The 23,110-nt window shown below is 42.6% G+C and overlaps 4 protein-coding genes and 1 long non-coding RNA gene across 12 annotated transcripts in view; 2 read left to right on the forward strand and 3 right to left on the reverse strand.

The window, feature by feature from the left end:
- The window catches only part of LOC100122308 (histone deacetylase 4), a 66,517-nt gene extending 48,178 nt beyond the window's left edge, over positions 1-18,339 (reverse strand). For all 8 annotated transcript variants that reach the window (XM_032600748.1, XM_031932598.2, XM_032600746.1 and 5 more), the window contains exons 1-2: positions 17,445-18,339; positions 14,718-14,853 (exon numbers count right to left, since the gene is read on the reverse strand). In XM_032600748.1, the coding sequence (XP_032456639.1) occupies positions 14,718-14,787 (70 nt within the window). In that variant the 5' untranslated portion in view covers positions 14,788-14,853; positions 17,445-18,339. The remainder of the gene's footprint in view (positions 1-14,717; positions 14,854-17,444) is intronic.
- Positions 1,220-10,218, reverse strand: LOC116738608. The gene is made up of 2 exons (XR_004345046.1): positions 10,170-10,218; positions 1,220-6,106 (listed from the first exon to the last, which is right to left on the reverse strand). It is a non-coding gene; the product is annotated as an uncharacterized LOC116738608 (long non-coding RNA).
- A 111-nt stretch (positions 18,340-18,450) lies between the features above and the next one.
- On the forward strand, positions 18,451-20,155 carry LOC100114386. Its single transcript, XM_001607731.6, has 2 exons — positions 18,451-19,357; positions 19,435-20,155. Exon 2 carries the CDS (start codon positions 19,438-19,440, stop codon positions 19,861-19,863), a length of 426 nt encoding a protein of 141 aa, XP_001607781.1. The 5' UTR covers positions 18,451-19,357; positions 19,435-19,437; the 3' UTR covers positions 19,864-20,155.
- LOC100122280 (transmembrane protein 222) lies at positions 19,753-22,821 on the reverse strand. The gene is made up of 6 exons (XM_016989395.3): positions 22,725-22,821; positions 21,297-21,368; positions 20,841-21,232; positions 20,543-20,753; positions 20,336-20,466; positions 19,753-20,266 (listed from the first exon to the last, which is right to left on the reverse strand). Exons 3-6 carry the CDS (start codon positions 20,951-20,953, stop codon positions 20,188-20,190), a joined length of 534 nt encoding a protein of 177 aa, XP_016844884.1. The 5' UTR covers positions 20,954-21,232; positions 21,297-21,368; positions 22,725-22,821; the 3' UTR covers positions 19,753-20,187.
- Positions 21,382-22,748, forward strand: LOC116417750 (transmembrane protein 222). Its single transcript, XM_031932609.2, has 4 exons — positions 21,382-22,038; positions 22,101-22,311; positions 22,384-22,514; positions 22,590-22,748. Exons 1-4 carry the CDS (start codon positions 21,926-21,928, stop codon positions 22,663-22,665), a joined length of 531 nt encoding a protein of 176 aa, XP_031788469.1. The 5' UTR covers positions 21,382-21,925; the 3' UTR covers positions 22,666-22,748.
- Positions 22,822-23,110: the final 289 nt, after the last annotated feature.

A 23,110-nucleotide genomic window follows, 5' to 3' on the forward strand; every position in this document is an offset into this window, starting at 1 on the left:
TCATCGCGGCGGGCTTCCTAGAAGAGGAAAGCTTCCCGACTTTCGATCCCATCGTCCAGATGAAAAACAATACAACCTGCAGCGAAGACCCGTGCGCTGAGCTTTCGAGCTTTACGTTTCTTCGCTTTTATTTGCGTCGGAACGACGTTTGTGCCCGTTACAGGAAAAAGGAAATTTCGTAACGATCGTGCGTAAAAAAAGTTCGTAAAGCTGCCTCGTCCACGTGAATAGAGCCGCGAGCGACGCAATTAAATTTAAATTAAATTTCCGAAGACCCATATTTTGAAAAAAGCTCCGGATACGCCCGCGCTACTGTGTGTGTATATTTATAGCAGGAAATTTCTTTGTGCGCGGCTAATTTTGAATCGCTGCAGCTCGGTCGGGCTAAAAATAAACGAGGAAAAAGTAGTGCACTCAAACAATTCCAAAGGTCGCCGCGGGAGAGGCACCGATGCTGTGTAGTGGGAGTAAACCGCGCGGTATTCGCTCCCCGATGACCGAATTAAGCTCTCTATCGCGCGATACTGTTTGCGACCGTTTTAATTATCAAGCGGCTGATATCACCGAAGGAATAAAGTCGCCATGTACAAACGTTCGAGAAAGGGACACTCTGGCGTATCTGCCGGCCGATATTAAATTAAAAAATTCGACGTCGAAAATAGAAGCGATTTCCTACCTTGACAAGCCCCGGTGTCGCACACAGCAGCATCGAAAAGCTCTCCCCCTCGAACTTCCCACAGAATACGTGCTGACATCCCTCCGATATTGAACCGCTGACACACGGACGAGTAACAAGTGTCCCGAGCAGCAGCAGCAGCAGCAGCAGCATTTTTCTTCCTCGATTAAGGATCCCGACGTCGAACGAGTACATTATACACGCACGTGAAATACATGTATACTTGCAAGCACGACGCAACCGCGTGTACACATGTGGCGCAGCGGGGTAGGGGGTGAAGTGGGTGAAAAGGAGAAGAGGAGTGGGGGGGGGGAGAAAGAGAAGCTCCGGGAGGAGTAGGATTTATAAATAGAATCGGTCAATGCTGCTATGGGAACACTCGCATACGGCCATGACAGGGTCCACCCCTCGCGAGAACGCCTGCACACAAACGCGGCGCCGTTTCACGAAATAAGTGATTTATCATTCGCGCGAGCCCAGCCGCTTCTTCTTCGCACGTGAGGCGACGATGAGTGTCTGTGCAGTGTTTATTATTATTTTTTATTTTTTTTTAGTGAATTGCTTCGTTGCGTTGATGGCGCTTTGATTGATTGAATCGATCCGTTTTTTACGAAGAAAAGAGGGAAGGCTTTTTCATCGCGATGCGAGTGTATAGATTGTACGGCACACGACGGTGGATGGGTAATTTCCGATTGCTCGCTTGATTGAGCGTGATTTCGGAAAATTGGAATTCCAGAGGGCATTAAATCGACGACGACCTTGCGACCGCCGATCGTAATTGAGGGTTTTACAATTTCCCTATCGATATCGATTCAGTCATTTCCATTTGTACTTCATTCATTCAAAATTGCTGGGAATGTATGAGTCGAAACTTCACAATCATCTACGAAACGATGGAAACTATTAAGAGGAAACTAATGTGCTGAAATTTTGAAAAAAGAATCCCTTCGCGAGCAAAGTTCCGCGTAATACCTTAACAAGTTCTGTTTTTTGCTCAGCACTATGTACTTCTCTTATTTCCGCGCGTCCACGTGCTGCTACAGCTGTCTTGCTTTTATTTCCTTCTCCAACTTTTTCTCGAGGCGGCTTGTGCTACTACTTACTACTGTGCTACCCCCGGAGTTATAATACTAGACGTCGGCGAAGGCCAAACCGAAGACTCGTCGACATCATCGATCGGCCGCGCACGTGCACGCGTACGCACACGAATAAATAAGCGCTCTTTTTTATCAGCCTCCTTATACGAGGGTACATGCGCGGTATCTACGTTTTGGCTCCCGTTGGATTAATTTCTATAGGTTTGTTTTTTTTTTTTTAATCTATTTCTTTTTCATAACGATTGAAGCACATATAGGTTCATGAAACAGTTCAAATCATGTAAATTATCAATAAAAAGTCACTCGCATATAGCTTCAGAAACAGCACTTCATTGATAAAAATTCTATGAAAAAGGCTTATTTTTGTTCAATAATTCCCTACCAAAGCGATGTTTACACTTCAACCTATAGCGAAGGCTTCGAAGCGTTAAATTATTCTTCGAGTAAATAATTACCCAGTGTACAGAGATGTGATTATCAGCCCGTACTGCCCACAATTTCCGATCCGCAGTACATTCCGTTAATTATTTATCGCCCATAAATTAAAACAAAGTCCGCTTCCTCGCCTCTTTCCAACCAACAGCTCAACCACACACACACACACACACACACACACACACAAAGTCAGCCAAAGAAGAAGCATAGAAGAAAACGAAAAAGAACTTTACAGCGCTGTCTCAACTCTCCCGATTCAAAGCTCTCGGGCCTTGATCTTTTTTATATAAATCTTACAAAAGAGCGCAGTGGGGGCGTGATTTACGAGCGAAACGAAGCCACGTGCATGTGTGTGAGATCGCGCGGCTACGAGCTTTCTCGCGCGACAGAAATAACCACCTGCTTTCGGGCCTGTCTTTGAAAGCTCGCTGCGCACTTCCTTGCGACTTGTCGAGTTTCTTCAAAGATTAAGGCTTCCGGTCGGCCGAAGAGCTGGGAAAAATTGCCTCTCCTTCTCTTCTCAACCGTAATTCGCGTTCGTTTTATATAATATTAAATAGCGAAAAATGCCGTCTCGTTCGAAGCTTATCAAGCTCTACATTTAAAAATAAAAAATAAAGACCATTTCGTGTCGTCGTGCTGTTAGCCGATGCAGAGGTGGCAACGATAAGCTCGCGCGTGGGGTATTATAAAAGAATCGAGAGAGAGAGAGCGCAAAAAGTAATAACGTGTAACTCATTCGTGCTCGCGATGTATAAATTTTCAATGTAAATAGAGAAGCGTTTTTCTCGGTATGTGTATACGAGTATTATACTCTCTCCGCAGAGCTGACCCCCCTCGATTACGGTCACGTGCGCGGAATACGTTGCTGGCTATTTAACGATGTACGGAATGTGGCGTCTATTGATTTTTCGGAACCAACACCGTCCCCGCGAGTATATTATAAGATTTTCTCAAGGTCCTATATAGCTCCTTCATTTCAGGAACGTTATCTTTTTATCGGCCTTAATAATGCAAGTCGCGTTTTTTCTACGCCAAATTTTTCACGATTGCTTTTCGGAAAATTATTTCATCGTTGACTCAGCGATTCTCGAGTTTAATGGCTACGTGGAATACATCGTAGAAAATTGTGTTTCTATCTCTCTCTCACTCCCTTAACGTATACACAACGATTCCCGCACTGAAATTAATGGGAATACAAAGAGCTTCATGCGTTGAAATTAAATTGAATTATGTATTACACATCTCCCTTCGTATACACACGTTTTCATTAGCTATTGTCAGTAATTACGCTATTGATTCATTACACGCTCGCATCAGTTTTTCCCCTCCAGAGTGGAACACTCCAATCGCGAGGCATTCAGTCGCACACATAAATCAATGAACTATCGATATCATGCCCAAATTGCGCTTATCAATGGAGATTCGAGAGAAGAAAATCTGCAAAGCTCTGGCTTCAAGCCAGATTATAGAACAGGTCCGCGGACACGTGGTCAACAGGTGTGTTTTTTTTTCTCCGTGCGCAGATCATGCTGCTGCATACAGAAACAGACGTCGTAATAACAGACGAGGTGTGTGACGTGTTATATCTGCCCTTTCCTCTATATACCAGTCGTTGTTTATGCCCAGTGCGTCGTCGCGCGGGATACCCAATTAGCGGACGCTGAGTTCGGTGACGTTATTGCGGGGGACGTAGAGCTTACAATGCACTCGTGACGCGCGCGCGCGGGGAGTGACATCACGCGCGAGAGTTATACCCGCTGGTATAGTCTTTTAAATTTTCATGACTCCACAGCGCGGGTTATGTAAGGCGATTTATTATTTACATAAGTTTGTTTATACACGTCGAGGGCCCACCACCCGGATTGTTGTTTTTTTTTTTTTTGCAATTCAATAAGTAAGTCAACTCAGCCCAGAGCAGCGATTAGGCTATACCGTCGATTACGAATTCATTTTCGCGCGATTATAAAGCTACCCTCGGCTGATCCTATTAACAGGTGAGCAGCGGCGGCGCACGAGGCAAGTTCCGCGACGACGTATACACGCGCGCGCGCACAATGAGTGTGTATACGAGGAAGATAATTATAGTCGCAAAGAAGTCATTAAAGCGGCCGTCGTCGTATTATACACGTACGAAAGCCTGCGCTTGACTGCAACGCCGAGAAAGAGAGTCGAGGGACGTGCCTTGTACTTTGTTCGAGCGGCAAACTTTGCTCGCGCGCTCGATTCGTCTCTGTGTTATCGTGTGTGAGAAACTTTTTTTTTTCTTTCGCAGCGTCATTGGCTCCACACGAATATGACGATTAAATTTTGATTTTGTTTTTTTATAATTGTTTATTAGGTTATAATGAAATGTGTAACGAATGCCGATTCTACACATCCCACTTGTCCAAGCCGAACGAGGCTTTGTTTGCGCCGACGACACATTCATTACAAAAGACGCTCGCGCAAATTCATCACGATCCGCAGCTAATTACGCGTTAAAAAAAATTGTTCTTAATGCCTCGCTCATTGTTGACAATGTCGCGGCCGCCTGCAGCGCAGTGTGCAAAAAGAGACGCGCGCAAACGACTTCCGCGATGTTTTGCATAATTTTCTGGCGTCTTGGCGATTCGTTCTTTTTTTTTTTTGCAGTTCGACGACGCTTCGAGCGCCGCGTTTTTAAATAGAAAACGACGATATCGCTGCTGCGTATAGATGTGCGCAAGTTTATCGTACGACCGTTTGAAAAATCACGTCCGCGATTCTTTTTTCGTCCGCAGTCACGCGCGCGATTCGAATGAAAATATTTCTTAACGGTGTTGCGACAATAAATGTGTAGAGGAAAATCGATGAACCGCAGAAATTGTATAATACGTACAGTCCCGCGCAAGATGAAACCATAATAGGCGCTTTGTTCGGCGCATACTTCCATGTATACACTGCGCACACATAAAGGAATGAATTGCTTTTCCTTAGTGCAATGTCAATTAACAATGAAGTCTATAACGACAGTCCTCGATAAATTACTCTTCTCCATAAATAAACGTCTTCGCTGCTAAAACAAACTGCACCTGCAGCGCCGTAGCTATCGGTATAAACACATCGGCCGAATACGCGTCGTAAAGGCGAAAAGACGCGGATTTGGGACAAACTGCACAAGAAATATCCGAGTTTCAATTTTAGTGAAAAATCCAAACGGAATTTTGAAATTCCTCTATCTCGTCGTCGAATATCGAGGAGACCACGCGTACCGAGTTGTTTACAATAATTGCGAGGCAACGCGTGTCGTCGTGCTATAAATGGCCATTACGAAAGACGCAGAAATTCCATGCCCCTTTACGCGCGCGACACTGCACTCGTTGTTCGCTGTGAATTCCGACTAGAGTTTTCCGACTAGAGTTTTCGACTAAGTTATTATTTTATTTTATTTTTTCCAAATTATAAAACGATCGATTAATTCAAGGGGCAACACGTGCGGCGAGCGTGAAATCGCCGTTTATCTGCGTATTCATCCGCGTTCAATAAATGTAATCATCGCGATTGCGTTTTGTTTTTATCCGCGCAATCGCGACGAAGATCGAATAAATTTAATCATCCGAAAATTAAGCAAATACTGTACAAACACTCTCGACGCGCGTTACGAAACGCGTGAAATATACGCTCGAACAATCATCTTTAATCGTCCGATCGATACGGGTCTATAAATGGTCTTTTTTTTTCAACATCTCGCGATTTTGATCGACGTTATCGCTCTTATCGTTATACTGGCTTATCGACTCGCTCGATCGCAGTGACGCTGCGCTATATTGCATTAACATTTTTAAAACTAATATTATGATATTGTTGCATGCAAACTCACGACTCGCAAGGCCGCGGAGGATTTGCAAAGTGCAGATGTTCTCTCTGTGCAGCTTACCTGAAAAACAAAAATACGATGACGTTTTTATTATTGCTCGCATAACTGTCCAAAAACATCAATAAATGCTTATAAAAGTGTAATTGTGTTTGTACAAAATTTTGCCATCGGGAATTTTAAGGCAGAGGAAGTTGTTATTAGCAATTACATGGGAAATCTAGAAAATCGAATTGGCGTCCAAGCGCGCCAAGTCCTATAATTTATAGACGTAGGCGAGAGCGTAAGGAAACTCAAAATCGCGTTATCGCGTCGGGCTTCCTTTTCCAGCTGGTACATATAACTCGGTTAGGAATATCTAGCGCCAGTTTGGCGATTAATTAGGTTCGTCGTCGTGGAAACCCGATTCGAGAAAGGTAATCTCTCAACAATCTCTGGAATAAACTAGGCTCTTATAGACGAGAAGAAAAATCATCGCGGGTGTGATTGCCGAGATATAAACGACTATTTTAAAAACTAAAACTATATACTGCGCCTGAGCTATTTTCGTCGCGAGTGTTACAACGTTACATCACTTTACCAACAATGATGTGTTTAAAGTAATGATTCGTTATTTACGAGCCTATTCATCAAAGGCTATTTATAGACAATGCAGTAAAAGCATGTAAGTGCAGGAGAACCGGTTAGTCTCTAAGGACGTGATCGATTTCGCACGCGCGCACGAACGTACGATATCAATGCGGAGAATGTTTTTTTTTTTTTTGTTATTTCGAGATCGACTTTATCCTTGGATTTTTCGTTTTCAAAAAAATCGTTATCAGAAGGCATTCTCGATTTCCAGAATCGTAAAACTAATATCTTGCGCAAAGCGTGTGTGAATTCGAGTGCATCGGTTATTTCATTATACGAGAGCTAACCTCGTGGACAAATTGAAGAACTATTTTCGCCACAGTTAATTGCGCGCTGTAAAAGTCAATCTCTAATAGCGATTTCTCGCACACCATCGAGCGTGTAACAGGCCAACCGAAATAAACGCTTAATTGATCCGAAAGCTGGGATCAATAAAATAGACATTTTCAGCAACACTTGAGAGAGCGCATCCACTTAACGGCTTCGCCTTCTCAAGCAACAATCGAATTAGAAATAAATATTAAAAAAAAGTCCCTAGAAAAGCCCAGCAGCATCCCCTCAGTAGATCAATGCCGCGTTTAGTCAGACACGAGTAAGCGTGTCCGCCTTACATAAATACCAGCGAAGCAGCAACACAACGTTCCTCGTCGTCGTGATAGTCTCGTAGGACGCGACGACGAAGACTCTCTCGCGGGTAAGTATAAGCGCGTAAATTTGTGCGCATGCATAATGCCGAGCATAACCAAGTGGGTTTATTTATAACCTCGCGGAAATACGCGGCGGAGCTCGGGCGCCTTATTGTTGAACGTTGCGTAAGCCGGGTTGTGCAACGAGCTTAGAATGTTTAAAGACGTCGTGGCATGTTGCTGTTGAGGAACTTTGACGATGGTTAAGTTGCGGGACGTCGCGGATCAGGCGATTTCTTTGATATGCAGCGGAGGCTGATTGGTTGTACGGCTTGAGAATTTCTATTTCTGGGATGATATTGAATCGCTATTATTTTTAATAACGTGTGTTTTTTATCATTAGAATGAGCTGATACGATGTGTAGTCGTTTGGGCAGCCTCTCTCAAGGGCATAAAGTACAGTATATGTAAGGCGCGCTGTGGGACTTGTAAAATTCCATCGCGCTGTTACACATTCGTCTTGAGAGACGTATAAGCAGGTCAATGGACTTGGTAGATTGTCCTTGGCTATACACACGAGTTTATTTATACACCTATCAGAAGAGATGAAATAGTGCGCACAAAGCTCTGTTAATTGTATTGTAATGACTTTTTTGTAAATGCAAAACGGACGTGTCGCCGGCAAAAAAGTGAATAAATTAAAACGCGCGCGTAATGCCTTTTACGTTCCTTTCGAGACCTCTGACTTCAAGACGCACGATTTGAACGCGGAAGTTCAGCGATGTTGTGTAACGATTATCACTTTTGCATCGATTCGTCATTATTCAATCACAAAGCACAGCGAAGGTTCTTATAAGCCAATAATAACTATACCTCGATCCAACCACAACTAGAGCGTAATGACTCTCAACTGGAGAGTGTACGAACGCTCGTGGAAAAACAAGAGAAAGAGAGAGCACAAGAGCATCGCAAGACGAGAGAGAGAGAGAGAGAGAGAGGTGCGGATGAAGCTGGGAGTCGTCATGTTTTCATCCGACTCGAGCATACGCGCTGCCAACTGGCATCATTCACGCAGCCCTATAACAGACTGACAGTGAACACGTGGAAAATCCTTGTCAAACTTGTACTGACGGACGGGCAATTTATGGCCAAACACAAGGAGGCTAATTCATACAATCGCCTGTAGCCCGAGAAAGTGCGAGGCTGTGCACTAATTCGAGAGAAGTAATTGCTCTCTCAACGAGAGACGTAACGAGAGCAGCGATACGGGGTTATCAATGGCCTTTGCCAAATTTTGCCATTATTCTCAATCACCTTCTCGACGATTATGCCCGAGTATCCTTCAACCGTATAATTTATAACTATCCAAATAGATTCCAATGCAAACAGACACTTTGCAACATCAACAAGGAAACGTACGCAGTCCAGCTCCACGGAGCTTTCGCGGGCGTATAGAGCTAGACGTGCGCTCTCGCACACATGCACTCGCGCGCGAGAAAGACAGAGACTCGAGATTATTGGCCAATAAAAGAATAATTAGCTTTCTCGCTCTCGCGCGCGCGATTCTTTCGCAATCGCCGCGCACGGCCTTGTCGGCTATTCCTGGCTCGGGCTAAAAATAACCACCCGAGAACATTCCGCGGAAAGAGGCAACGCCGCGAAGAGAGAGAAAGAGAGGAAGGAAGGGTGCACGATGAGGTGGGCTGGGAGAGAAAGACTTTTAGGAGAAAAATCGTTAGCGATCCATCTCCATAACCGCGAGTCTTGGTTGATGAGAAATGGAGGGGAATCGGTCATGCTTATGGAGAGCTGGGGAGGAAAAAAATGAAAGCTGCGACTCTGCGATTTCGCGCGGCGATTCGTATCCAAATTTCTTCAAACGTATACCTAGACTATATTATACGAACCACATCTAGCATATGGGAAAGCAAAGTTATCAACGATGTCTCTCTTCGCGAGTCGTTAACTCCGGCGCGATATGACCGGTACAGTGGTGGTGATATTCTATTTCGGTGAACGGACAAACCCCCGCCACCCGCGATTTATTCTCGGCGAAATGCGCGGCGGCTGTTTGTTGTCGTCGTCGTTGAGAGTCGTCGTTCTAGCCGAGCTTCCTGCTGCTATAGCTTGCCGTTCGATTTGTGTGTACGTATGTACTAGTTTTACTACCGATGACTATTTGTTACGCCCCTGTCGAGCTGTTTTCCGCTGAGTGTATACGGATGGTCGACTTTAACTGGTGTCATCTTCTGAAACGCGAACTGTAAATTCAGTTGTCGTTGTTGTTGACAGGATTATCGACATAGCTCGATGCCATCAATGGATTCATTCACGCGAGTTTTCGACTCGACGATCGACCGAAATATAAAGACAGAACTGTGTACATGACACATCGTGTCATAGGAAAACCCGCACACATTCGTTGGCGATATTTCCGTCTCTCCGGCATTTTTAAAAGCGTCGCGTCTAAATAAACGCCATGCAGAAAAACAAGAGTCTTCGTATGGGGAGCGGCCAATTTTAACCCCGGGATTCGCGGAATCGAGTCGGTGCAAGGGCACACGCGGAATGACATCATCGACTTCCCGCGACGATGTGCGGTTCCGCACAGCTGACACCGGAACTCGTTGGCTTTCGCATATATACTCTCTTCTCATGATATGATGAGAACAAGGCAGAGAGGTTTAATGCAATATTTTATAAATATACGCTGAACACATAAAATTCAAACCGAAATACACGCCTTACACGGCGAGTTCTCAGAAGCCCTTCCACTGCACGCAAAAATAGTCTCCCAAGCCGAGTTTTACGAGAGGAAGAGAGACGTCCCGGTATCCCCATAAAATTTCGCAAAAAAGAGCACCACTCACTTCACAACGACCAGACTTCTCTCCCTCGTCGCGGCGATTCCACTCTCCACCTCCTTTACGAGGTGCGTCCAGTTAGCCGCCAAAATCTTCTTCATTCATGTGGAATTCTGCCAGAGCCGAGATCCTAATTTCGACTTTCCGCGGCGATACGCGCATTTTCGCACCAGACAAAGACGAAGAGAGCATAACAAAAGTCGGCCGACCCGATTCGAGGGAAATTGAAGGAAAAAGGGCTATAAATAGAGGAGAGTCGGGATTAACGATTGATTTAGTTCTAATTACTGATAGAAGACTTCTGCGAGCTTGATTTCCTTTTAAAAGTAAATCAAGATTGAAGTGTGGAAAATTAAAAGTTTTCACGCGAGACGATCGATCCCACGTGAATAATAAATCCCACTTGGACAACACTTAGAGAGCGCGAAATTCAATAAAACAACATTCCTCCGTGCAAAGTCGAACCAGACCAGTAGTGAAGACATTCAAAATTTATTGACTCAATGAAATAATCGTCCGCGAAACTTTATTGTCCGTTGAACAAACAATACATAAATTATCCCCTTCATTCACACGCATGTCCCCACTCCGACACTGCATAAATCAGCAACTACGCATCGTGAAATTCATGCCAAAAGCTCGACTTGGTGAAACCAGCGAGAAAAAATCCGCGGAATAGCCCAAGCGGAAGCGTATTTCATTCATGTTATCGTCCTGGCCCGCGAGCCCGGTTTTAAATTTAGTTTTTCCGTGCCCGCGACCGAGCAGGAAAAATCGCGGCTAACCGCGTGGGCGAGTGTGTACACAGCGACCTTCGCCGCGTTTCGCGAATCCGTTGCTACAATTATACAAGCCGTGAATTTCGAGTGATCGTCGCGCGCTGCGGTCGGATGACCGGGAACATTGAAACGGGTGATGGTGAGTGTGCGATTGTTTTTTTTTCAATTTTTGTTTTAACGACTCGCCACAATCACGTGACTATCACGTTACCATTCGGTTGATATGGCATAATCATGTACGTCCGTGGGAAAATTGATCAGGCTTTTCCTTGAGACTTTTCTATTTTTAAATTTCTGTATATGTCATAGTTGATAAAAGATTGATGAATTTTTCCGGCCTGGATAGCGTGACCAAATCCTTTTGTTTAAAAATAGCGACTTATCAAATAATAACGTCATATTCTCAATCAAGCGTTACGCATTTTCATGCTTCGAGACATAACACTAAATGTGCACGACATTGACAAACCACGCGCGACGTGAAATATGCAAATTGTAAACGTTAATTTTTAATCAAGCTTTTCGAACGAAAATAAACTTTGTCAAGACTTGAGCGACGCGTCGTTTATAATTAAATTCATCGATAATTTCTAAAAGTAAACGTCCGATACTACGCGGCTCCTGTATACATCCTTTGCTTTGGCCCACCACGGACGTATTTATATTTTTCTCAGTATACAGCCACAGCGCAGCCCGGTTTAAATTTATCCAAAAGCCAAGTTCCTCTTAAAATAATCCAACCACAATAACAATGTAATAAAACTAAGGATCATTTTAATGAAATCTCAAACTGCATAGCGACGGAAATAGCCGCGCGTCTATTTTCCACCCAGCTTTATAAATATAGACAAAGATCCTTCGACTAAAAATAAATCCTTCCGCAAAGCTAGCACCATCGCCGTCGTCATGGAACGCTTCACTACCCCTTACGGAGCCTAGCAACGCGTGCACACGCACATATCTCTATACTCTCCCTCTCTCATCAGCCCTCAAGAAGCAGCTTGACCGAGTGGAGATAATGAGCAGAGCGGCTCGATGCATTTTGCTGCGCTGCTACCCCAGCGACCCACTAAAAATAGGATGACCTTCGAATGTCGCTGCTGCACGAGCGGTGCCGATCACGTGAGGGTGGAATGGACAGTCGGGGGTGGCTCGTAACTCGTCTCTTTTTGTGGATTAACTTCAAGCTTGATGGGTTCGTTGATTTGCGAGTTGTTTCGCTCTCGCGTATACGTGGGATTTTATAGCTGCTGATGGGGTGAGAATAATTGAGGGTTGGATTGGTTATTGCGTATTGGGGCGTGAGCGAGCTTGTTTTTTTTTAAATGCGATCAATTAGGCGGATTCTAATTGAATAAAAAAAGTTTTGGATGAAAAATGGGAACACGAATCCTGCATTGTATGTGACCTTCGTCTTTAATTATCCTCCTACGATACACATTATATTTGCATACTAACTTTTATTAAAAAAAAAGAGCTGACTAACCAACAAAAAATTATCATAGATACGACTCAATTATGAGGAGAGCTAAAAATATTGCAACACGCGCGGAAAATCCGTTTCACCTTGAAAGATTCCTGAATTCTAAACTTTACAAGCTTCTGAGTTTTCCAAGCGACGTATAATCAATTCGTTCTTCTCTGCAGAGAGGACGCTTCTGGTTGCTCGAAATAAAAAAAGTAAATGGAAAAGTTCTGCTGTCTTCGCTTCGTATTCATCCCGTTCTGGAACGTGAGTATTATCTGACTGTTCGTTTGCACCGTTGCATAATACGTTTTGTCATAACGAGCTAGTATAGCATCTTCATATTTGTACGGATCATCTGCTCCTGCGAGAGACGACAACGCTGTTTCAGAGGAATTGTTATGGTTCGTTTGGATTGTGTAATTTCATAAGGTATCTTATGGAAACAGTTAACATAATTAACATGGTGTTCTTCTTCGAATCACGACTAATAATATACTGCCTGACGAACGAAGCTTACTCAACCGTCTTATAACAGTTAAATCCAATTCCGAATCTTTGCTGAACGTAACGATCCACCCTTATTTTCGCGATGGAAACCAATGTATATGCGTTAATTAATGTAAGTATAACCCTTCCAGACATTACATCATTAATTACACTTCTAAAAACGATAGGCTATTAAATACGATTCTACATCGTAATTTTACATAAGGTCTGCTTTAAAAAGTTACACATAAAACGAATCAACAAACGCAGAGCGCTAGAAGTTATACAAAGCTGCATATCGATTGAAATGTCACTGTACTAGCCGTTGTTGTGGCGTCTGTTACACAAATACACTGCATCAGTAGCAGACGAGGCTGTTCAACGAAACATCGACTAAATGCGATGCAAAAATACAACTTTATGTCGCGCCTCTCTCTCTCACTCTCTCTCTCTCTTTCTGCTTTCGCAAACACACGTATATGCGTGCATGCGCGGATACGTTACCCGCGTCTTTTTTCGCTCTATTTTTAGACTCGCAGATACTCTGTGCAAAATCATTGATGCACTGTTTATTGGCGTAATTAGGGAACATGAGCTACTCCTTTCGTTTCGCGGACTACATGGGTAATTGGCGTTGCGCAGTGGGGTATATTTTAGGAATAAGACGAGAATTAGCCTGTGTTGCAAAAAGTGGTAAGGATATGAAAACTATTGGGTTCCTGGTGTTGTGGAATTTTCATGTAAATAAAGTTGCATTGAATTAAAGAATGAATGAATTGTCTCAGAGTGAAGGCAAGCATAATTAACAATATTCAGCACATCGTATAAATCGCATACAGAGAGCCCAGACGGTATTGTTTCAACAACGCGAGCATCAATAATTTTGCATAAGAAGTCAATCACTCTTGACTGCAAAGAAACGGAGGGTAAAACAAATGTCAATCAAAACTCCATTCGCAGGCGTTTAAACAAAAACGGCGAATACCATTGACGTCGTCTGTAATGCTTTTTTAGTCCATTGTCAGGTATATCGTACAAGTCGTCGCGACGTTCGTTTTTCCTATCAATTACGAAGCGTCTCTCTTTCTATATGCTTTTGCGCTTGTGGAGTCACGGAAAAAAGAAGAAAATCAACAGAAACCCGACTCTTGTAGATCGTTTCACAAGTCTGTGCAGCGGGAAAATTAATTTATAAACCAAGATAATCCGCCTGCTATTAGCGTAGTTGCGTGCGCTTTGAATCTTTTGCTCGACTTCCTGATTGTCAGGGTCGGATGACGCGAGCGAAACGGCGAAAAACTTCTTAATCACACTTCTCGATTTGACGATGATAATTGTTGTTTGCTGTGTGTTATTAGCTGAGAGATTGCCTAACTTTTCGATTAATCGATTTGACATCGATATTGTTGCGCTGGTGACTAACTTTTGCGTTATATTGTTGACAATATTCGAGTATAGAGTAAGCGTACACCATATTGAGGTCTACATACACTTCCTTGCTGTGCAACATCTCGTGGTCGAGATACGCGCAAGCGATTAAAATCACGTATACGAGTAAAACAATTTTGTAATCAGGCCACTGAAAACGATCGATTAATCAAAAAATGTTACGTGACGTTTATTATATATAGAGCTGATTGCGCAAGTACCTACTACGGTATCAGTATAATGACTTTAATTGGGTTATCTCGGATTGACGAAAAAAAGCTTGTCATTCTATACTATAGTATCGTATGAAGTTCCGTGAACCGAGCTTATACGGGCTTGTGAAGAAAACAAATCGGCCAAAGTCAGGTATATTTTTCAAAGCTATTTTCTTACCTTTAGCTGTTGTGTTCAGGCGGGAATTTGTGGGAGGGTGATCGCCGGACATCCTTGCTTGCTTGAACATCCGCCATCCACTGCATTTACCACCCTCGATGAATTTTTCTACGCGTCACATGCGTCTTAGTTGCCACTGAAATTTATAAATTTGTTCTGAATAACAAATTTTGCAATATTTACGAGCTTATTTTAAAAATATCCTTTTATTAAAACGAGAGTAAGCTGTCACATATGTCGTCTGCCTCGATCGTCGTGGCCAGACAGTAAAAATTTAATCCATAACATAGTTCCACTTTTAACTCAAATGGGAGATGAAATTTTAACTTGAAGAGTGGACGGTGGATTAATAATTTTGATGGCAAAGAAATATTACTACTCGACGTTTAAATATTCAAAGCGCTCGAAAATATATGCCATTTCAATTTCAATAAAAAATAATTTTTTACGTTATCTAATATGCACCAATTTCATCGGAGCCACCGAGTGTTTCTCGCGCACGTCGCAGACACTCATAATCAATTTATCGCGTCTATTTACATACGAACTTATTTATAAACTACCACCGTTGCTTGAAGAGTATTGATTTTTCTTTTTCAAAGCTTATGTAAAATAGGTGTGGATAAGTGCAAATATTTGAAAAATATTCGAAAACTTTTTAAACGCACAACATGTGCTGAGCAGAGAGTACACTCATAAAGTTTCGCCTACCTTCAGCCAATCAAAAGGTAGTATTTTGTGTTTTTATTATTATCATGCCTTTTAATGAATTTAAAGGTGAACACCGTTGCTCTAAAGTAATTTAATCGTTCAAATAGTTTAAGAGTTTCCTCAAATTATTCTGCGAATCGAGTTCGTGATAAGTCTAAACACGCCTCGCTGTGACTCAATAAGCCAAGAGTTGAAAGAAGTTCCCATAATTTACGCGTTCGTTGAATATAGTAATCGAGAAGAAACGCTCGCTTATTTTTTGCACGGGAAACGTATGCTAATTTCTAACATCGCTTCGTTTATTTTTACACCACGAAAAAAGTGACGTTTTTTTTTTTGAACGATCACCTGCATAATTATGTCTAATAGCAAAGTCAACAGATTCTATTTTAAATCCTACTCTGACTCAAGCTCGGCAAATTATTAAATGCCTGAAATCTGTTCTTTCGCGCACAACTCATCAAAATTCAATTAAGTAACCTGCCAACACGTATTTATTCTCATTTTACGCTACGCGAAGAAAAAGACTCCTATTATATAAGAGAAGGTATTAAAGAAGATCGACGTTATAGCAGAGCGGAAATCAAGGGGCGTTGGAAGAATCGGTAAGTATTATGCTCGCTCTCTCTCTCTCTCTCTCTCTCTCTCTCTCTCTCTCTCTCTCTCTCTCTCTCGTCTATCCCGCCGGGCGCGCGAGAAACGAAAATTTCACGCTCTAATTCTGGATTGAAATCTGATTGGGTTAAATTAATTATCGACAGACGCGGAGGAGCCTATTAATAGGAGGGATCATCATCCCCCTTTCTCCTCGGTCGGCGGTTCCAGCAGCGTCGGTATAAACCGCGATTATTTATTTAGCTCCTCTTTCTATCTCTCGCTTTACCCTTATCTCCGGCGCTACAACCCGCTCATATGCGCGTATTTTCGTACCGCTTCCTGTTGGAGCTTTTATCGAATCTCCGTTTTATTTCTTTTCATCGCAGGAGTTGCAGACGTATCGATCGTTGCGGTGCAAAGCTTTGCATAACGAGAGCACAAGCAGTAAGATTCGCGTTAAAAACAGACAAACATTCCGCCCAACCAATAATTTCATTTATTCACGAAATAGAATCGACCCCCGAATTCCAACCTCATTCCTGCCCTCCTTACATAAGCCGCGAGACGGACTGATCCCGAAGCCTGTTGATTCCGAGAATCCCTCTCTCCCCGGTCATTCTTCCTCCCCTTTCTCCCACACGCGAATACTCCCTCTTTCTCTCTCTCTCTCTCTATATATATATATATATATATATATATATACCTATACACGCACATTGGCTCTTTCTCTCTGCCAAAAAGTCTCTATTTAGAGAACCTGCGAGAGCGAGATACGAGGAGAGGAGTGAACGCGAGATCGAGGCACGCGAAGCATCCGAGTGCGGATGTAACGTGTGTGTATATATATATATATATATATACACGCGAAAATGCGCGCGCACACTGTGGTGTATATAGGACTGTGCGGGAGGTGTTCCGATGATTTTATTTTAGGGTGTAACGTGCTTCAATCGAACGCTGCTCTCGATGAATGAAAGAGATTTATTGGGTTTGTATACACGACGCGAAAAGGCGTTAAACGTTGTCAACAGGCGCATCGTAAACAAAGCAGTCTCTCTCTCTCAATGGGCGATAGAAAATATTGTTCGATTCTAGCGCTAAATGACGAGGATTGTTTATACAAACACGCGATAACCGCGAGTACATACTCGGAGCGTCTCATCCGCGCGCAACCATAGTGGAGACGAGGCACAAGTGTGGCGAGCGCAAGAATGCGGGAAGAGAGAGAGGGAAAAAAAACACATCGGAGCAAGTGTCAGCGATTCATCGCTCGTTTTGCTACGCATAACCCTGATCCTGAGAGGAAGACAGGAGACGAACTCCCTCCCTTTACCCATCCCGATTGACGATCAGCCGCGCAGGAACAGGTGCCCGCTTTTGTAAATATCGTTGTACAGCACAGAGTTCGAAAAAACTCACCTGGGTATGGTGATCCACCGACTATGACGACGACGACGTCCTCCTCGACAGCTGGATCCGCGCACTCTACCGTCGGGAATAATGAGAAAAAACTCCGCTTCTTCGGATCGAACTTCACTGACCGCGTCACAAAGTATATATAGGAGAAGACTCTCGCACAGCACACTGGATGCACTCGGCACGTAAAAGAACAACTCTCTCGCGAGTTTTGAGGTTAGGAGCGCGAGCTGCTGGCGCGCGATAAGAGCGCGCGCGACGCGACCGAGAGCCAGGCCACTGAGCCCCGCGACACAACAGTATCTCTCTCTTCTCTCCTCCAACGGCAGCAGCAGCAAACTCGGGGGTGGAAAAAAGCCGCGCGCGCATACCTGCGCGAGCAGGTTGCGTCCGTGTGTGCGTGCGAATCCCTACTCTACAGCCTGCATATATACCCTTCCTTACGTGTATACATATATATGTATGTATATGCCAAACTGTAGCACGGCGCGATGCTGATCGCGGTTTTGTTGCTGTCTCTCTCTCTCTCTCTCTCTCTCTCTCTCTCTCTCTCTCTCTCTCTCTCGACGAGGGCGAAATTCCACGCGAGCGAGAGACTCGACGATGTCTGCGCGCTGATAGCGCGGCGACGCGAAAACATTGCGACGGCACCGCTATCTTGCCGCAGACTCGCGAATTAAGGATATAATATACTCGCGGGTATTCTCTGCTTTTATCGAGCGCTGGATTTGATTTTTAGTCGGTTTTTGCAGTTAATTAGGTATAACATTTGCGATTTTCTCGTTTTGGATTTTAGACACTTTTAAGGAAGCTGATGAAGAGTGTGGGAGAGTTTTGGACGATTATTGCAAAGATATTGTGATTGCGAGGAGTAACGCGACGCTGAATATTTATAAGATTGATTTTTTCTAAATATAAAACCGAGAGCCGGTTCACTTGATGCGGATGAGAATGCTCGATTATTTTTTGTTTTCATTGTAAAAAAATTTATGGCAACATTACGTATTATTAATCGAGAATATTATCTTTATTATTGTTAATATTGAGGCATGATAATGATATTTATCGACATACCCCGATTCCTGAATATAAAGGCTTTGATAATTATTATTCAATGTACACTCTTGGATTAACAAACAATAACCGATGTTAATTATATAATTATAAATTTATAAATGATAATGCACTATTCACTTCACGAGTCATTTGAATGTAGTTTTCACTTTGACTAGCTTTCTTTGGTAGGAGCTTTTGTACACAGTATAATAATTAGAGTTCACAATCCAATATCGAATTTGTACTTGTTTTTTCTTCCTATAATTTATGAGCCACAGATTATCTTTGTAAAAATTTCTCTCGTCACTTTCTATTTTTAGAAACGCGCAATCGAAGACCAGTAACTTTTTAATATCTGCTTTGACTAGCGTATTGAACGAATCGGACCTACCAATAGCAGGATATGAATATCATTTTTACAAGTATTCAAAGCGATAAATAACTGCATCTCACTACGCAATCATGTACGCGGAAAGATTTGCTTGATAAGACATTTTTTTCACATGCGCCTGTGTAACATTCCGAGACGTCGTTTGTATCAATTTCATACAACGAAGATGATAAAGCTTAACCTCACTGATTTGGCTTTGTTCAGTTAGCAAGACTTCGTATATATAGTAGACTCGCGCACATAGGTACTTAGGAGTTAGGCGCAACGCAACTGACAGACGTCTTTGTCAGAGAAGTTGTTGGGCTCGAGACGACAGTGTTTTCGTTGTTCATTCATTGTTGTCTCTTGTGTTTTAAAGAGTTTTGACCCAACGACCACTTGCGTCTCGCCACTCTTGACATGTGTTGTACATTATTGTGAAGTGTCTTTCCTAATATTTCGATACTTGTGACGTTCTTAACCTTACACTGTAAGTTTATTACACCATATTACTTTGTTTTTATCTTGATCAACTTTTAACGCCGCTCGTGCGCTTGTTCCTTCTAGAAAATGTCTTGGTTTTTTGGGAAAAAGAAACACAGAGATTCCCCTCCTGACTCTCCGCAAGAGCCTGCACCATCAGACGACGGAGAGTTCATATTTATTGAGAGACGAAATCAACCAGAGCCCAATGCCGATGATAAGCCACCAAGTCTGTACCCATCGCTTAGTAACATAACTCCGTACCCATCAATGCCAATGGCTCCATTTGTTAAACAAGGTTCTCAAGAAGGCCCAACTAATTACTTGACTAATATACCTTTCAAATTCTGCAAGGAACTGGAAAGAAACATGAACGAGGACTTGGTCATTGACCAACTACGATTAAATGAAATAGAGTCTTTTATTAAAAGAATTAACGCCGATAACTATGACTATGAATTTAGTGTAGAACGAAGTGTCATCGCTGAAATGGACAGTCAGAACGAAGAATGAAGTTTGCCATTACTATATATACAAATTTGTACACATGTTAAATGTTATGAACACTCTTTAAGTTACAGTGCTTTAAATTTTACATTAAGGATATAGTATATATGTAAATTATGCGCTCCTGTTTGTAAATCAAAACATCCAACTTTTTGTCCTTGTACAAAGTATCTATTCTTTTACAAAAGCTTAAATTATTGCCATGCAATGCTCACTCGCGAGAATTTATAGATAGACCTCTATTTACATACATATGTACATCGAGATTTTTTTTTAATAAAAGTGATATAAAATGATCCACATACTTATTCTTACTAGAACTATGAAACTTTACAACAAGTACGAGAGTAGAAATAAGATTGTAATCAGTACTATGAAGGGAGCCCAAGTTTTTACTCTTGCTCCAAAACTAGAAAAGAAAAGAACCGATTAGTAGGGTACCTACATTTTTTAATGCTATATGGCTTTTACAACTTACCTAACATATTTTCCAAAAATAAGCACGTACAGTGCTAGTTTAGCCATGTTCCAATTGTTGCGATTGTCATAAGACATTAAGTTTAAAGCTGTCGCTACATGTGAATGACAGTTGTCGCATAGCAAATTGTGCTGAAAAATTACTTATCTAATCAGTGCTTGTTTTTATAATCATGAAATCTATTGATTAAAACCGATTTATCTGTACCACTCTGCCTTTGTAAATTTCGCTAGCCTCGTGCACAGAGGAATCCCACCCCTGCACTCGGCCTTTAGCTTTGGTATAGTCCAGTTGCCAGTATTTGGTTGGCCAGCCAAAAGCCATTCTGTCTTCGGAAACAACATAAGGTCCTGCAAAATCACGGATGATCCCACCAGAAGTCGCTATTCCCATGTGACCGATGAAAGGAAACAAATAGCTGAAAAACGTACATGCAGTGTTAGGATGCACAATGATAACGTCGCATAGATATAGACAAGTTCGTAGGTTAAGTTTGCAAAATTACGTTAGTATGGGAATAGGTGTCCACACTATGCAAAACGGATATCTTTGCCTTGACGGATCGACGTTGAGATCGAGAACCGGAGACGTAGGCATGCTGGTAACGTCGTGCATCATTTTGATCGAAACGGGATTTTTTCAATTACTCGTAACGATCACTAGCTTCATATTCTGCGCGTCTGGCGAGAGAATTCAAGCAACTCACTGAATTCCCGCAAAAACAAACGGTCGGACTTCGATGCCGGTTATTCAAATGTCCATCGGAAACGTTTTTGCACAGTCAGGTTTTGTTTTTATTCATCCAACGGCTGGCAGACGATGATCTCCGACATCGATTTGGCATAATAATGGCCCAGTGAGCGCAGCGCAGCGCCATCTGGTTACGTTCGGGATAAACTAAAGAAAAAGGAAAATTTTAAAAACACGGAAAACGATTGGTCAATCGCTTTTCAATACGTACCTGAGCGATTACTTGTAATGAACAAAGAGCATAATATATATACATTATAAGTCACGTTTGAGATGACGTTTCCTGGAATTAGTCATTCCGATGAATTGAAAACATAACGAGCTGAACGGTTTTGAAAATACGATTAATTTATTTAGCAGTAAATTATTTGAAATAACGATTATAAGAACAATATTCCCACGCAAAATCGATGTGACCTCGCAAAAACACTGGAGGCCAGTACAGTTCACGGCTATAATGTGTTAATCCGTACCGCGCCTACATATACTGCTGCGTAATTACTTATTTGTTGACATTGATTTTTGTCGATATTTAGGAATATTTTTGAAAAAGTACTTTTCAATTAAAAACGGCGACTCACGCGTATACCAAGCATAAGACATTGTTCTATTTTCGTATTTACGTCGTCACTCGGGTGTTACAGCGACATAACCTTTTTATTAAAATTTAACTCCAATTGATGTGCTCTATATAGCAGTAGGCTCGAGGGTAAAGCGCGTGAAATGCGCATACTTGTGCAATAAGCCTCTGCAGAGCTAAAGCGACCAAGGCGCGAATCGGTCGAAGGTATAGCGGGTAGTGCAGGTCTCTCGATAAAAGGTTCTCGATTTTTCGATGAAATGGTCGAGGACTTTACCAGCGTACCCGCCTCCCCGGTTCTCAACCTCAACGTCGATCCGTCGAAGCACAGATATCCGTTTTGCGTAGTGTGGACACCGATCCCCATACTAACGTAATTTAGCAAACTGTAATAAATCTGCGTGTACATTATAAAACTACCCCGTAATATTTCAGTTATTTCCTTCCCATCATGGGCCACATGGGAATAGCGACTTCCGACGGAGTAATCCACGACTTCGCGAGGCCTTACGTCGTCTGCGAGGATGACATGGCCATGGGCTGGCCGACCAAGTACTGGCAGTTGGATCATACCAAAGCAAAGGGAGGAGTTCAGGGATGGGATTCTTCGGTGCACGAAGCTAGCAAAGTTTTCAAATGCAAAATGGTAATGCCGATAAATATAAATTTCTCTTAATGTCCTATTACGGATTACAATGTTACGTGCGATATTTTTCAGCACAAGTTGGTATGCGACAACTGTCACTCCTACGTGGCGACAGCTTTGAACAACATGTCTTACGATAATTCGAACAATTGGAACATGCTTGTACTAGCACTTTACGTGCTTCTTTATGGAAAATACGTTAGGTGAGTTGCAAATTAAGGCTACTACTGCTCCATGACGTACACTAACAATTCTTTTTTTTGTTTCTCGCTCTCTAGCTATGGAGCGATAGTAAAAACTTGGGCTCCGTTCGGTATACTTTCAACCATATTTCTAATTTCGTACTTGGTATAATAATCAGAACGATCGTTAATAAAAAATCTCGATGTATGCGTATGAATTATTATATTTACGTGTATAAATAGGAGAGAGTTGAGTGTTTTGCCTCTTTTTTTCCTCCAAAAATCGCCGGCCTTTATCGTGCGTCTACGGCTCTACGATTAAATAATAGCGTTGACGTCGGTAAGACAGAGAGCACGCAGCAATGTGTGTGTGTGTGTGTGTGTGTGCAACAGTATAATTGTTGACTTCGATACGGGAACGTTTTTGCCATATTACACACCGAGGAAATACGGGACGGGATCGGGGCTGCTGTTGTTCTCCGCGGAGAGAGTGCCACATCTATAAATAAAGTCAAGCCTGTGTCCCTTGTGCACATCACGGCATACTTAATAAGTATCCTCTCCGCGCGAAGCATCCAATCCCGTCCCCTGTCCCCGGCGCTCTCCATACAATGGCT

Source organism: Nasonia vitripennis, chromosome 5 (genome assembly GCF_009193385.2).
Source record: "Nasonia vitripennis strain AsymCx chromosome 5, Nvit_psr_1.1, whole genome shotgun sequence".
Classification (NCBI taxonomy): domain Eukaryota; kingdom Metazoa; phylum Arthropoda; class Insecta; order Hymenoptera; family Pteromalidae; genus Nasonia; species Nasonia vitripennis.